The following is an 18113-nucleotide window of genomic DNA, read 5'->3' as shown; positions in this document are numbered from 1 at the left end:
ACACCAGCGTACATTCGAAGGAATAATTACTCTGAAATTCAGGAGTCTCCCGGGAAAATTGGGACGGTTGACAGGTGTGACGCTGTCAAGCGGCATTCATATAAAACTCGCGGGGCGCACTAGTATTACCTTTTCATATTAAAGCGCGGGCCGCGTGTCTGAGAACCCTGGTTTACACATAGCAAAAAGCAAAAAAAACCTCAGTATGCAGTATTATTTAATTATATATTTCAAAAGAGTTATGTGGCTCACATTGTTTTCTTTACTTTGTGAAACGGGTCAAAATGGCTCTTTGAGTGATAAAGGTTGCCGACCCCTGGCTTAGATGATCAAAATACGTACATATTAAATGTTCTTATACATTTGCCCGTTACTACGTTACATATGTGCTTACATCTTGTATATAAAACACTAATGGAGGTGTTAGAATATTTTTATGGGCTTTATAGGCAGAATGCAGCGGCTCCCATAGGCTCTATTGTAAGCAGATTTTTGATCACATTTAAGGCATTCACACACATGTTGATATTTAGAATGGAAAAAACAACAACTATCCATTGTCTTGTATTTCATATTGATTTTGAACGATAGGAAAACTTCCAAAAAAAGTGCAGTTCCCCTTTAAGCAGGGGCGGCCCTGGTGATGAATGTGCAATCAGATTCATGTGTTGGGCCCATTTGCATAGTTAAAAAAAAAATAATTACAGTTGATTTTATGGAGCCATTATACGTTTGTATTTTGTGAGGAAGCTAATGGAAGAGATTCAGTGGAATGGCCCATACAGTAATATCTCATGTAGCATTTTATATACTGTGGCATACAGCAGCAGTGAAGTTTGACTTAGTTGTCACAGGATTGAAAGGATAAAACAAGCAGGGTATAAGCTGAACAGCGTGAGAGAAGTTATGTGTTGTGGGAATAAGTCTAGCGGGAACACCTCTGTAGTACAGCTGAAAACAATCTTTTCTATGCCTCCATCGTCCCTTGCTTTTTATAAGTCTCTACCCTTATAAGGCAAAGCTTTCCATCCCGTCCATTTTTAGGGGCTTTTATTGCCTTTGGCAGCACCACAACTACAGGGTGTGCCAACCTGTGCCCACCAGAACTTGGAAAAAGATACACGTCGTTGTCCCTGTGGAGCGCTGGTGGGAGTCAGCGTGACTGCCTGCACCTGCAAGATGGAGGAAAAGTGCTCGGTCAGCGCTTAAGGAGCATTACTTCCAGCCTCATTGTTGTTGTGTGTGGTTGATTTTTCATTGCGGCTGAAGGACAAAAGTATTGGGACACGGGGTCACTACAAATGACATGATCTACCAACTTTTCTCAGAAGACTTTGGACAAGGTTTTGAAGCGTGTTTCCGGGGTCATAGGTCACAGGTCCCCAAGCGGGTGCCTGGTGGCTCACCATGTTTGTTCGAGGTCATCCTAAAGGTGTTACGTTTTGACTTTTTTCAACACCAAACATGTCCAAGCATGTCGTTATAGACATTGCTCTGTGTACTGGAAACGTAAAAAGGCTGTCTTCAAAGTGATCACACAAAATATTATTCAGTCGTCCCTCCTTACATCGCGCTTCAAATATTGCGGCATCTCCATATCGCAATTTTTTGAGGGATATTTCCTTGAAGCATTTTTTGGTTCTAAATCAGGGGTCACCAACCTTTTTGAAACCAAGAGCTACTTCTTGGGTACTGATTAATGCAAAGGGCTACCAGTTGGATACACACTTAAATAAATTGCCAGAAATAGCCAATTTGCTCAATTTACCTTTAACTCTATGTTATTAATAATAATTATTGTTATTTATCTTTGTGGAAACACTGACCATCTTAATGATTTCTCACAATAAATATGTATTTTTGATTACATGTTTTAAATAGGTTAAAATCCAATCTGCACTTTGTTAGAATATATAACAAATTGGACCAAGCCATATTTCTAACAAAGACAAATCATTATTTCAATTTGCATTAAAAATAAAAAATAAAAATTCAAAAGACTTTGAAATAAGATTTAAATTTGATTCCACAGATTTTCTAGATTTGCCAAAATATTTTTTGGGAATTTTAATCATAAGTTTGAAGAAATATTTCACAAATATTCTTCGTCGAAAAAACAGAAGCTAAAATGAAGAATTAAATTCAAATGTATTTATTATTCTTTTCAATGAAAAAAATAAATTTAATCGAACATTGATTTAAATTGTCAGGAAAGAAGAGGAAGGAATTTAAAAGGTAAAAAGTTATAGGTGTTTAGAAATCCAAAAATAATTTTTAAGGTAGTATTTTTTCCTCTAAAATTGTCTTTCTAAAGGTTACAAAAAGTAAAGTAAAAAAAAAATAAAAAATTTGTTTAAACAAGTGAAGACCAAGTCTTTAAAATATTTTCTTGGATTTTCAAATTCTATTTGAGTTTTGTCCCTCTTAGGTATTAAAAATGTCGAGCAAAGCGAGACCAGCTTGCTGGTAAATAAATAAAATTTAAAATATAGAGGCAGCTCACTGGTAAGTCCTGCTATTTGAGCTATTTTTAGAAGAGGCCAGCGGGCTACTCATCTGGTCCTTACGGGCTACCTTGTGCCCGCGGGCACCGCGTTGGTGACGACTCCTGTTCTAAATTGATGTGTATTAATGGTCTTGTCATCCTCGTCTGGACAGAAGGGTGACACGGCAATGTGGCTAGGTTAAAAACAGACGTTGGAGACGCTTTACTGACCCAAAACTTTATTTATTACAAGCGAGCATCATTATACAGGACTGCAGTTCCTGGAGGAGGTCGGGTCAAAAATTAAGTACTCCTTACTTGGAAAAGCCAAACAATTAGTTTTATATTCCAAACTCCTGTGTGTGTGTGTGTGTGTGTGTGTGTGTGTGTGTGTGTGTGTGTGTGTGTGTGTGTGTGTGTGTGTGTTAAGTCAGGAGAGCGCATCCTGGCCATAAATAGGATGTTTGTGTGTAAGCGACTGAAAAGAAAACAAACAGATGCCGGTCGTATCTTAGATGCTGTCATTAGGCTAAACATGTAGTCTCTTCTCACGGATAGGGCCATCACCTTGGCATACCAAGGTCCGATTGTTTTGACTTTTCTCCCACGAGAACTAATCCAACCCGCACACAAATGTCAGTACTAAAGTTATTAGTACTGATATTTGTAACATTAGTTTTATGTGCCCAATCGCAATATATGCAAAAGTTACTTTTCTTACCTTCTGGTACCTGCTGATCTGTATTTGGGATCAGCATAAGTCCTGAAAATGTGCACGCGTCCGACGCCATAGTCGATAAACTTCTTATTTTTCTCTATCTTCTTGTTATGTGACATTCATCCTCCGCTATTGCCATTTCTAAGTAATGTTATTATGTGCCCAAACTGAAATGCTACTATTTACTTAAACCTGGTGGTAGGCTTTCTCCAAGATTAATATAAACATTCACCATATGCAAAACATAATATGTGATAATTAATTTACTTCATAAATAAAGCCTCTTCAAGCATAAGGATGGTTACAAATGTAAAAATATCAAGATTACAGTAGTATTGGCCAATGGAGGAGACAAAACCTATCAGAGCACGCTGTTCAGTATTGTGGCCACAGATTGGCTCAGCCTCAGGCAGCTTTACTATATTGGATTAAAAGTGTGTAGAGGTGACTAAATTGTGTTATTTCATGTCAAAAGGGCTCTTATAATGTTGAAACATTTCTTTAGAAGGTTGTAAACAGGTTTTTATGAAAATATTTGACTTATAATTAATGATTCGTATTTCGCAGACATGTGTTTTATCCAGTTCAACCAATTAACAGCCGTAGAAGGGGGAAGACTGTGTAATTTTTAGGAAAATCCCTGGTAACATTAAAAAAATATATCATTAGATGTGTTAGAATCAAAAACACTTCCTTCATGCTGGATCTTACTCTTTCCTTTCTTTTTCTGATGCAGTCTGAAGAGAAAAAAGGTAAAACATGTTTTTGTTTATAAATGTGAGTTTGAGCATTGTCCGAAGATGTGTGTGTGTGTGGTTGTGTTACTGTCTGGTGTGTGTGTCTATTTTTGTTTTATGGTCCATCTTAATCTTTTCCATCATTCTGTCCAACTGATGCCCAGCAATAGCAGCCAGTTATTCTCATAGGAAACCTGCACTGTTATAGTAGTGCTAAACAGCCTCGTGTTTAACTATACTCGACCCTCTGTGTAAATAAAACGTAATGATTTATTAGACAAAACCATAAGAGGTATGAAGAGGGACATCAGTTCTGTGTTGCGGTGTCACTTCGCTCGAAATATTTGTTGATGCTTTCGGTAAAGTGTATTTTACTAATGGGTAACTTTTGTGTTTCAGGGTGTAGCCTGCACCGCAATGCTTGTCGCCGTGGTAACCAAGAAGCTTGCATTGAATAAAGGAGAGAAGCACGTGCACTTTTTTATGCTGGACATCCAGATCTCCAAAGGGGTAGGTGTTGTTTTTAATGCAAAAAAAAAAAAAATATACAATATTCAGTTACTCATGATTATTTTGTTCAAAGTAACAAACATAAAAAAACAATTAAAGTAATTATACCGTATATTTGAAGATGACAATAATAAATAATGACTAAATAAAGATTTTCAATTAAATAAAAAGTGTGTTTTTGAGTATGAGAATTCACAGAATGATTGTGTGCGCGAAAAAGACAATTCAGAGAATGGTTCATTTAAATTTTGTTCAAAGCCATGTCTGTATATTAGGTGATGATATTCAATCTCCTCAATAGATGATATTCAATAAGATAAAACAAATCACAAGCCATCCATTTTCTATGTCTTGTCCCTCTTAGGATGTATATGTGTGTGTGTGTATATATATATATATATATATATATATATATATATATATATATATATATATATAGGTATGTATGTATATATGCCCCATGACGCAGCTATAATGATTGGATTTTTTTAAATCAACAACACAATACATTTTGACCATATATAACAATATTTAGTACATAAAATACATATTGATCTTATATAACATTATTTAGTACATAATTACATATTAACCTTGTATAACAATATTTAGTATATGATTACAGGATACATATTGTATATAATTACATCAAATACATACAGATATTATTTAATATAAAAACTTCATTAAGTTATTTAATCATATAATTAATTGTAGTTTTTCTTATTAATGAATTAATCATCTATTGATTTCATTATTATTAAATGATTTAATTAACTATTGCCACATTTAATTAATGATTTACATATTTATTTATTTCATTTTGTCCTATTTGGCCATTGACAGTGCTTTATGAATAAATAATAAAATCAAGATTTAACTGAATGATGAAATAATGAAATGTCATTTTACATTAAATAAATGAATGCCACATTCAATAATACATGCATTTAAATTATTACTTAGAGGTGTCATTAATTAATTGTAATGGGAATTAAATATATATTTATTTATTTATGTCCAACTTGGTCCTCCATATTAAACTAAATAAAAACACAATAATTATATTCTATTACTATTATTTGCCGTGGGAGTAGTATACACATCTTTATTGAAAGAGCATAAAATTTGCTCATGATTGATTACCATTTGGAGATACTTTAAATATGAAGAAAAAAAAATAAATAAAAATAATATATATATATATATATATATATATATATATATATATATATATATATATATATATATATATATATATATATATATATATATATATATATATATATATAAATGTATTGTTTGCTGGGCATGGTGGTGATGGTGCTTCTTCCAAGATGAAGTTCGGGCTCGGACACAGCGTAGAGGTAAGAAATGATGGTTTATTTAAACTAAAAACAGGCTAAGAACAAAAACACTGGTGCTAGGCAGAAAAGGGAAACCAAATTTGCTAGCATGGAAGCTAGGGACGTAAAAACAGGAATAGCGTGGAAGCTAACAAGTACAAAACAGATTTACCAGAAACAAGGAGCAGTGTCGTCACTTGTCATGGGTAACCAAAGCTAGGTTGCGAGGTCGAAACAACGGAAAAGGCAGGCTTGAATAAGAGACAGTAATTACAACAGGTGTGCGTCAAAAACAAGTTACAGGTGAAACTTATAGGCAACCATGGTGACAGAGCAAACCAGGAAGTGCACAAACCAACTCAAAACTTCACAAAACATATGATCCGGGTAGCGGATCATGACAGGTATATATATATATATATATATATATAAAAATGTTTATATACATATATATATATATATATATATATATATATATATATATATATATATATATATATATATGTATATGTATATAAACATTTTTTTCATATTTATAGTATCTCCAAATGGTAATCAATCATGAGCAAGTTTTATGCTCTTTCATTTTTTTATGACTTCAGTATGAAAAATAAAGATGCGTATACTACTCCCACCGCAAATAATAGTAATAATAATAGAATATAATTATTGTGTTTTTGTTTAGTTTTATATGGAGGGTCAGGTTGGCCATAAATAAATAAATATATATTTAATTACCATTACAATTAATTAATGACACATCTAAGTAATAATTTAAATGCATGTATTTTTGAATGCGGCATTCATTTATTTAATGTAAAATGACATTTCATTATTTCATCATTCAGTTAATTCTTGATTTTATTATTTATTCATAAAGTGCTGTCAATGGCCAAATGGGACAAAATAAAATAAATATGTAAATCATTAATTAAATGTGGCAATAGTTAATTCAATAGTAAATGTAATCATTAAACAATTATGAAATCAATAGATGATTAATTCATTAATAAGGAAAAATAAAATTATTGTATGATTAAATAACTTGACGTAGTTTCATATTCAATAATATCCGTATGTATTTAATGTAATTATATACAATATGTATCCTGTAATCATATACTAAATATTGTTATATAAGGTTAATACGTAATTATGTACTAAACGATGTTATATAAGATTAATATGTATTTATGTACTGAATATTTTTATATATGGTCAATATGTATTGTGTTGTTGATAAAAAAAAAAAATCTAATATTATATCTGCGTCATGGGGCAGGACATAAAAAGCTTGTTCTTCTTCCTGCTCCTTTTTGGATACACACCATTATTTACTTTTTTTTTTTTTTTAATATTACTATTGTTTTTTTTCAGATGACGTTATTGTATTGAGGTTTCTATTTTGTTTGAACTGCGCTGATGTAGAGTTGTTTTTGGTTTTGTTATGCCTGAAAGAAATGTAAAAAAAACGAACAAAAAGTAATTCTTAATCAACTACACAGTAATTACTTAAAGATTGATTTGTTTACCGTTTTCCCATTTGGCCCTTTGCAGTTTAAATCAGTTGAATGATAACCTTTGATGTGTTGACTGATTTTTTTTCTCTCTTTCTTGGCTAAATATTTTGAAAGTACTGATTGCTCATGTTCCCATCGTTGCTTATGGTGGGAGAAGAGGATGGAAGCTTGACTAATTTCCACGTGTCACGTGCATGTTTTGTTTTGTGTTTATTTTTAGGCCCCGCCAACCTCTTTACAGACTTTACAAGGCGTCAAACAGAGGAAATAATCTTTTGTCCGGAAAGCAGCTTGTGTCAGTTCAGGACGGCAGCGATAGCCAGGAAACTGGTAGCACATGCATGATGTTCAATGTGCGTGTGTGTTTATGTCATTGTCGTGATCGCGTTGTGGGGGCAAAGACGATGACAAATTCATGCTGCAGGGGCTCCTGTTATATGACACATTCTGTATATTTTATATATATATAAATGACACATTGACATACAGTACATTTTATTGGTGAATTTCTAGGAAATTAATGTTAGCAAGCATGAGGGAGGTGTCTAATAAATAAACTACTTTACACTCTCTATAAAAAGCTTCTGCAACCTTAGTTGTGATGTAAGTTTTTAGTTTTGTTCATATTTTCTTCTCAAGAGGAGGTTTTTCCTTGCCTCCGTCGCCAAGTGCTTGCTTATGTGGGCTTCATTTGGTTATCTTTATTCCATCCATCCATTTTCTACAAGGAGAGTGATTCCCACAGGACTACAATCTTTTGTTTGGCGGTGTTGGGTTGCAAGGGTACAATGACATGGTGATTCAATTATTATAGCAAATAATAATTGACCGTTAAACAATTGCAAAAAACGAGTAAAGAACATGAAAAGCCAAACAAACAAATTTACTTTATGTGTTTTTCTTTATGTCACAAGTGAGACAAAGTGGCCTGTGGGCCGTTTGGATGAAACATGGGCTGCAAAAAAAAACCTGCCGCTCGTCGAGAAGATTGATACTTTTTTCATGTCAGCATAGACAAAAGTTGCTTCATTGTACTATATTCGTTACTATTTGCCTTTTTGGAAAAAAAAAATCCATAGGGTGTACTTGCTATAAATAGCGAGAAAGTTACTAACTTGGCAACACTCCTGCTTTGTCTTCTTATTCTCTGGCAGACCAGTGTGGAAGGTCAAATGGGAATTTTTATTTTTTTTAATATTTTTTAAATGTGTCATTAATTAATTATAATTGAAAGCACCTCTGCCACTCTAACCCTTCACGGTGGCAGAGGGGTTAGTGCGTCTGCCTCACAATACGAAGGTCCTGCAGTCCTGGGTTCAAATCCAGGCTCGGGATCTTTCTGTGTGGAGTTTGCATGTCCTCCCTGTGAATGTGTGGGTTCCCTCCGGGTACTCCGGCTTCCTCCCACTTCCAAAGACATGCACCTGGGGATAGGTTGATTGGCAACACTAAATTGGCCCTAGTGTGTGAATGTGAGTGTGAATGTTGTCTGTCTATCTGTGTTGGCCCTGCGATGAGGTGGCAACTTGTCCAAGGTGTACCCCGCCTTCCGCCTGATTGTAGCTGAGATAGGCGCCAGTGCCCCCCGCGACTCCAAAAGGGAATAAGCGGTAGAAAATGGATGGATGGATGGAGTATATCCTCCATAGCCGCAATGAAAGACCTGAAAAGTTCCAGGCTTCAGCCCAAAGCAATCATTGGACTACATTCGGTGTTAGCCCGGCCCACGGACTTTGATGGGAGTGTGACCGATAAAATACATTCATAAAGCTATGAAACACGGGATCATTAAATACTAAAACAAATCATGAAATAATGAATTAGATCGTGAAATAAATAATTAAATCAATAATTAATTAAAAAGAGAATAAAATATTGAAATTATTAATACAATTATTCAAAAATCCAATGTCCTTTTGAATTCAATAAATTAATTACACACATACGTATTTTATAGCAACTTGTTCAGGGTGTAACCCGCCTTCTGCCAGATTGTAGCTGAGATTGGCACCAGCGCCCCCTGTGACCCCAAAGGGAATAAGCGGTAGACAATGGATGGATGGATGGACATACGTATTTTATTGGCCCTAGTTTGTGAATGTGAGCGTGAATGTTGTCTGTCTATCTGTGTTAGCCCTGTGATGAGGTGGCGACTTTTCCAGATTGTACCTCGCCTTCCGCCCATATGTAGCTGAGATAGGCTCCAGCGACCCCCAGTGACCCCGAAAGGGACAAGCGGTAGAACATAGATGTATGGATGTATTTAATTCCAATTATAATGAATGAATAACACATTTTAGACGCTATTTAAATATGTATTTAATTTTGTCCCATTTGACACTCTATGGACCAGGGGCCTCATCTGTACAGTGCCTATGCACAAAACTGGGCTGAAAATTTCTTAAGTTGTTTTGCTATCCTATGTATTGAATGAATACAGAATCGTTTTGAATCGGAAAAATATCGTTTTTGAATCAAGAAACGCGTTGAATCGAAAAAATCGATTTATAATCAAATCGAGACCCCATGAATCGATATATTGAATCAAATCGTGGGACACCCAAAGATTCGCAGCCCTACAAACTATACAATTTGGCTTTTGTTCATGGCAATTAAATGGTTGATTAATTTTGGTTAATCACAATTAAATATCATTCAATGTCTAACGTATATCAACCATGTTTAATTTTGCATGAGTAATGCTGACCTAGCAAAGAAGCAACATTTGCATGTCAGAGATGTTAAAGTGTGATGATAATCTCTCATCTGTGAATTACCAACAAAAATGAGCACCATAGACCGTTTTCAAAAGTTCTCAAATGCTGGTAAAGTGCAGAGGTAAATGTGTTGGAACATAAATTACGGTTTGGAATGGGAAAACACTTTTCAAGCATAAAACACACACAGAGAATGTCTGCCACAGTAAAGAAGCCTTTGGTGGTGTTTTATCCATTGATTATAACCAGTTATTACTGTTATTAATTATAATTAACTAAACCAGTACATTAATCTGACAAGGAGCTCTGAGTATCTGAGCCGTGTATAAAGAGAGTATTTCCAACTAAACAACAGGTGCCATTTTTGCTACCAAGGTTGTGCCCGGATGCATGTACTTTCTGTTGTTTTGACATTAATTTTCCTGTCAAAATAAACCAAAATAATGCGTCACCATATAGTTATAAACATACTCCAGCTCACAAACTAACAATAACATATGCGTTTATTTGGTAAAAGTATAATTTTCACGCCGCATTTGATGAGCCCTGCTTCTGCATTTATGCCGTGTTTACTGACCAGCAGGCACTCAAACACACAACTGACGGCTATAAACATGAAAAAAAAAAAATACACAGAACACATGCAAAAATAACTTCTTACCCTCACTTTGGCAAAAATCTTTATTAGCGTTGGACCAACAATCACAGAGAAATCATGACATTTGTGTGAAGTACGTCAACTGTGGTGGCTGCCTCCACTTAATGTGCGTGCAATGCCTGGGCTTTTAGACTTAGACGGACTTGATTGAACCACTGTCATCCATTGCACACTACATTGGGTTTTGAAGCAGCCCCATGTTGCACAATAAGGCATTTGTACACGCTGATAAACTAACGAGGAAGCGCCGCAGACACCAGCTCAAAGTTGGTAGCACTCATGGCGCACTGTCGTCACGTGACTGCCTTTTGACCAATCATTGAGGAGATTGTCTGAAACTTTCTCTACACACGACCATACTTGCCAACCCTCCCGATTTTCCCGGTAGACTCACGAATTTCAATGCCCCTCCCGAAAATTTCCCGGTGCAACCATTCTCCCTAATTTGTCCCGATTTCAACCTGGACAACAATATTGGGGGCATGCCTTACAGGCACCGCCTTTAGCGTCTTCTCTCACCAGAAACCTTCACCCCTTAACAGCCGCATGCTGTCCTCACGTCCGCTTTTCCTCTATATAAACAGCGTGTCGGCCCAGTCACATAGCATCTAAGGCTTTTGGAGCTCAGTGCACAACTGCACACACAACAAGGAGACGAACAAAGAAGAGACGTGTATATATATATATATATATATATATATATATATATATATATATATACATATATATATATATATATATATATATATATATATATATATATTCATCCATTTTCTACCGCTTATTCCCTTTGGTGTCGCGGGGGGCGCTGGTGCCTATCTCAGCTACAATCAGGCGGAAGGTGGCGTACACCCTGGACAAGTCGCAACCTCATCGCAGTATATATATATATACTGTATATATACAGAATAGAAGAGAAAGTACTTTATTGATCCCTGGGGGAAATTCAGCACCACAGTTCGCGCACAATAGACGATAATAATAAATAATATATAACATATATTATATTTATAATATAAATAATATAAATATATTCTACATGTATTCTACATTTAAGTGCAGTCAAGGAACGTATGCATTATACAGTCTGATGGCTGTCGGTATGAAGGACCTCCTGTGTCGTTCCGTGTTGCATTTTGGGAGTCTGAGCCTTCCACTGAACGTGCTCCTTCTCTCCGCAAGGTCCGAGTGTAGTGGGTGGGAGGTGTTGTCCATAATGGCTAGGAGTTTTGCTAGACTTCTCCTCTCTGATACCACTGCCAGAGAGTCCAGCTCCACTCCCACCACGTTACTGGCCTTCTCTACCAACTTGTCCAGTCTGTTTGTGTCCCTCACTCTTAGCCCGCTGCCCCAGCAAGCCACGGCGTACAAGAAGGCGCCCGCCACCACCGACTCGTAGAACATCTGTTAATCAATAACAGATGAACAGAACATATATATATATATATATATATATATATATATATGTATATATATACATATATATATATATATATATATATATACAGTGGGGCAAAAAAGCATTTAGTCAGCCCCCGATTGTGCAAGTTCTGCCACTTAAAATGCTGACAGAGGTCTGTAATTTTCATCATAGGTACACTTGAACTGTGAGAGACAGAATGTGAAAAAAAATCCAGGAATTCACATTGTAGGAATTTTAAAGAATTTATTTGTAAATTATGGTGGAAAATAAGTATTTGGTCACTTCAAACAAGGAAGATCTCTGGCTCTCACAGACCTGTAACTTCTTTTTTAAGAAGCTCTTCTGTCCTCCACGCGTTACCTGTATTAATGGAACATGTTTGAACTCGTTATCTGTATGAAAGACACTAGTCCACAGCCTCAAACAGTCAGACTCCAAACTCCACTATGGCCAAGACCAAAGAGCTGTCGAAGGACACCGGGAAAAGAATTGTAGACCTGCACCAGACTGGGAAGAGTGAATCTACAATAGGCAAGCAGCTTGGTGTGAAAAAATCTACTGTGGGAGCAATTATCAGAAAATGGGAGACATACAAGACCGCTGATAATCTCCCTCGATCTGGGGCTCCACGCAAGATCTCATCCCGTGGGGTCAAAATGATAATGAGAATGGTGAGCACAAATTCCAGAACCAAACGGGGGGACCTGGTGAATGACCTGCAGAGAGCTGGGACCAAAGTAACAAAGGTTACCATCAGTAACACACTACGCCGACAGGGAATCAAATCCTGCAGTGCCAGACGTGTCCCCCTGCTTAAGCCAGTGCATGTCCAGACCCGTCTGAAGTTTGAGAGTACATGGATGATACAGCAGAGGATTGGGAGAATGGCATGTGGTCAGATGAAACCAAAATAGAACTTTTTGGTATAAACTCAACTCGTCGTGTTTGGAGGAAGAAGAATACTGAGTTGCATCCCTAGAACACCATGGGGGTGAAAACATCATGCTTTGTGGCTGTTTTTCTGCTAAGGAGACAGGACGGCTGATCCGTGTTAAGGAAAGAATGAATGGGGCCATGTATCGTGAGATTTTGAGCCAAACCCTCCTTCCATCAGTGAGAGCTTTGAAGATGAAACGTGGCTGGGTCTTCCAGCATGACAATGATCCCAAACACACCACCCGGGCAACAAAGGAGTGGCTCTGTAAGAAGCATTTGAAAGTCCTGGAGTGGCCTAGCCAGTCTCCAGACCTCAACCCCATAGAAAATCTGTGGAGGGAGTTGAACGTCTGTGTTGCTCGGCGACAACCCCAAAACATCACTGCTCTCAAGAAGATCTGCATAGAGGAATGAGCCAAAATCTGGTAAACCAACATGATAGAAGAACACATGAGCTGCACATAATTCAAGTCTTTTGACTTTCATGATCATAAATGCTATGAGTTAGAAAATAACATTGACCCAGATATTCACTTCTATCAGGACTCCAATGTGGATTGTGAGTATTATACTGAGGAACAGTTGAATTCAAATGTTCAAATGGAAGGCTTTTCAGTGATTAATTTCAACAGCAGGAGTCTTTACAGTAACATTTCCAAAATTAAAAAAGTATCTTAAACAAATACAGCAAAGGTTTACCATAAGAGCAATTTCAGAGACTTGGTTGAATGATAATAAGGAATTACTGGATGGATTAGAGGGATATGAAATGTTTTGGCAAAACAGGATGAACAAAAGGGGAGGAGGTGTTATATTGTTTGTCATGTCCTCTCTCAAATGTAGGCTGATTGCTGACATGACAACTGTATTGACAATCCGATAGAATGTGTAACTATTGAAATCAGTGTTGAAATATCCAAAAACATAATAATTAGTCATATTTATAGAACTCCTAAAAAATGCAGTTATCAATTTGATAAGAACATGTTTGAGTTATATGAAAGACAATGATGAGGTGATCTTGATTTGTGGTGACTTCAACATTGATTTGATGAAATTTAATAATCACATGAAAACCACTGATTTTGTTAATCTTATGTTTAGTTTGAGTTTATTTCCACTAATTGTAAAACCTACCAGAATAAAAAAGGACACCTTAACACTAATTGACAATATTTTTATAAATGTATTTAATGGGAAGAGAAAAAGTGGACTCTTAGTGACTGTTTTTAGAGTGATCCAAATGAACAACGAGTGAAACCTACAAACAAAAAGACAAATAAATATATTTGTTAGAATACAATCACCAGAAGCAGTTAAGGCATTCAAGGCTGATCTTTTGCAAATATATTTTATTAGATTTTACAGTTAAAATGACAAACAGTCATACTTTGCTCAAGCAAACCCTTCATCTTTTAAATCAAGATTGGCAAAATGTTTTTGTGGAAGATACTAATGAAGCATACGATACATTCCTGGATATATTTCTGACACTTTATGACCATCATTGTCCATTGAGAGAATATAAGGAAAATACCTACTCAGTGGCCTAGTGGTCAGAGTGTCCGCCCTGAGATCGGTAGGTCGTGAGTTCAAATCCCGGCCGAGTCATACCAAAGACTATAAAAATGGGACCCATTACCGCCCTGCTCAGCACTCAGCATTAAGGGTTGGAATTGGGGGTTAAATCAACATAAATGATTCCCGGGCGCGGCACTGCTGCTGCCCACTGCCCCCCTCACCTCCCAGGGGGTGATCAAGGGTGATGGGTCAAATGCAGAGAATAATTTTGCCACATCTGGTATGTGTGTGACAATCATTGGTACTTTACTAAAACGATGGAGAAACCATGGATAACAAGGGGTTTAGTAAAAGCCTGTAAAAAAAAAAAAAAAAAATTAAAAAAAAGGCTTTACAGGGAATTTATTAAGAATCGAACAAAGCAAAATGAGGACAAATATAAAAAGTATAAAAACAGATTGACATGTATCATGAGGCTGCAACAAAAAACTACTATGAACAATTGCTGCATAAACAAAAATAATATCATTGAAACCTGACATGTGCTTAATTCTATGATTAAAAAATCTAGCAAAAGGGTTTTACAGCATATCTGGTAAAAGATGACAACTCAATTATTGAAAATATAAGTTAAAAAAGTTAAAGCACCAATGATTGTCACACACACACTAGGTGTGGCGAAATTATTCTCTGCATTTGACCCATCACCCTTGATCACCCCCTGGGAGGTGAGGGGAGCAGTGGGCAGCAGCGGTGCCGCGCCCGGGAATCAGTTATGGTGATTTAACCCCCAATTCCAACCCTTGATGCTGAGTGCCAAGCAGGGAGGCAATGGGTCCCATTTTTATAGTATTTGATATGACTCGGCCGGGATTTCAACTTCCAACCTACCGATCTCAGGGCGGACACTCTAACCACTAGGCCACTGAGTAGGTATATAGAAGAAATAGCTGAGGAGTTCAATAAGTTTTTTGTGAATGTTGGCCCAAATTTGGCAAAAAATATTAATTTTAATATGAAGGATGAGAAAAAGTTAAAGCGTGTATCTGACATAAAAATGTCAATGTTTATTGGCGGAGTTTGTGAAAGTGATGTGTTAGAAGTGGTCAGAAAGTTTAGAAATAAAAAATCTGTCGATGGTAACAACGTGGATATGTCACTTGTTAAAGAAGTGATGGATTGTGTCCTTAAGCCGTTTACTTATATATGTAATAAATCAACTTTATTGCAGCATTACTTTATCAACTGGAATTTTTCCTGAAAATGAAAATGAAAATCGCAAAAGTTATTTCAATTTATAAAAATGGTGATAAACATATGGTCTCAAATTACAGACCTGTGTCCTTACTACCTCAATTTGCAAAAATTATTGAGAAATTATTTGTACATAGACTTGATAAGTTAATTGACAAACATGAGCTACTGAATGACCATCAGTATGGCTTTAGGAGTAATCGATCTACATCCCTAGCAGTGATGGACTTTGTAGAAAACATAGCTACAGCAATAGAAAAAAAGCAACACACCGTTGGAGTATTTATTGACTTATGTAAAGCTTTTGACACAATCGATCATTCCTTACTTCTGCAGAAATTGGAAAAATATGGCATAAGAGGTGTTTCACAACAGTGGTTAAGTAGTTATTTAAGTAACAGATCTCAATATGTGGACATTAACAAGACCAAATCACAGCCAAGAAGAGTAACTTGTGGGGTTCCACAAGGCTCGGTATTGGGACCTAAGTTATTTATACTCTACCTAAATGATGTTCGTTCAGTATTTAATATACAGCATTAAAATGTATTATGTTTGCAGATAATACAAATGTATATTGTTCAGGAGAAGACTTGAAGGAAGTGTTGAGGATAATAGAGGTTGAGTTAATTCAGCTAAAAAAAATGGTTTGATATCAAGAAGTTATCATTAAATAATAAGAAAACTAAATTTATGGTGCTTAGTGGTGCAAGGACAAATTGTGAGGCAACATTTAAATTAAATCAAGTTGAAATTGATAGAGTATATGAAACTAAATTCTTGGGAATAATAATTGATCATAAACTGTTGGAAACCGCATTTTGAATATATAAAGGGAAAAACATCCAAATCTATTGCTATTCTTTATCAAGTAAGACATGCTGAATAAGAAATGCCTGCATATGTTGTATTATTCTTTTATTTTTCCATTAAAACAAACATGGACCCAATAATAAAACTTACAAAAAGGGTCATTAGAATAATACACAAAGCGCGCTACTATGAACATACCAATCCATTATTTCTAAGTTCAAATATATTAAAATTTTCAGACATTGTGTGTTTAAAAACAATGGAAATTATGTTTCGAGTAAAGAACAACAGCCTTCCAGCTTGTATTCATAGGCTATTTCATTTAAGAGGAGAAAACTATAATTTATGGGGGGTATTGATTTTTTAAATAGGTAAAGCGAGAACGAATATAAAATACAAATGTATTACAGTTTTAGGAGTTAAATGGTGGAACAAGCTCAGTGATGAGCTGAAGACATACACTTCATTGGTAAGGTTTAAGAAAACCTTGAAAGGTGAAATAATTGAAACTTATAAAATATAGTAACAATTACTTTCATCCCATTGATTTTTTTTTTTTAACGTTGATGTTCCAGGCAATCTAATTTTCCGTGAAGGTATAGGATAGGCAAATATAAGCTTTGGCTTCAGCCTATTCTTTTTTCGGTCATTCTTTTTATTTTTTTTTGTGTGTAAATGTGTATGATTGTTTACATATAACTTGTACTGTAAAACTGATCACACCAAATGGTTGATTGATTTGATTGATTGTATGACCGAAATAAACTTATTTCATTCATTCATTCAATTTTTGTTATTGACAAAATACTTATTTTCCACTATAATTTACTAATATATATTTTTTAATTCCTACAATGTGAATTCCTGGATTTTTTTTTCACATTCTGTCTCTCACAGTTGAACTGTACCTATGATGAAAATTACAGACCTCTGTCATCATTTTAAGTGGGAGAACTTGCACAATCGGTGGCTGACTAAATACTTTTTTGCCCCACTGTATATACACCCCCGCTACCCCCCACACCTTAACCCCTCCAACCCCTCCAACCTCAAACCCCCTCACCCACCATCTCCCGAATTCGGAAGTCTCAAGGTTGGCAAGTTTGCACACAACTCTGCTGGGTATGTGCTTTTACTGCCACCTAGTGTCTACTTTTAGGCTGGGCTGCATTAAACAAGTAAAACATCAATACAGTATTTATTTTCCAATTTCTGTTAAAATCATGTGCTTTTTTTTTTTTCAGGTTACGGTTAAAAGAAACTCCTGAAACATTGGTAACAAATTCTTAAAATCCCAAGTTTATGCTATATTATTGGGGAAAATAAAGCCTCAAATCTTTGTGACCTTCTGAAAAAACTGCTGTGAATTTAGGAATTTTAGGTGGCAACAGACACAAAAAAAGCCAACAGAATCCTGGAGAAACAGTTTTTTTTTTTTTTTTTTACATACGTACGTATTATGGCCTTCTGGTGTA

At 35.8% G+C, this 18113-nt stretch overlaps 1 protein-coding gene across 1 annotated transcript in view; it reads left to right on the top strand.

Annotated features, from left to right (window-relative positions):
• Nucleotides 1-18113, top strand: part of kcnn4 (potassium intermediate/small conductance calcium-activated channel, subfamily N, member 4) — a 91860-nt gene that overhangs the window by 58034 nt on the left and 15713 nt on the right. Inside the window, exon 5 of the mRNA XM_061916033.1 lies at nt 4340-4450. Within this exon, the coding sequence (XP_061772017.1) occupies nt 4340-4450 (111 nt within the window). The remainder of the gene's footprint in view (nt 1-4339; nt 4451-18113) is intronic.

This window comes from Nerophis ophidion, linkage group LG11 (assembly GCF_033978795.1).
Source record: "Nerophis ophidion isolate RoL-2023_Sa linkage group LG11, RoL_Noph_v1.0, whole genome shotgun sequence".
NCBI classification, from domain to species: Eukaryota; Metazoa; Chordata; class Actinopteri; order Syngnathiformes; family Syngnathidae; genus Nerophis; species Nerophis ophidion.
This window is presented reverse-complemented; position numbering and strand designations above follow the sequence as displayed.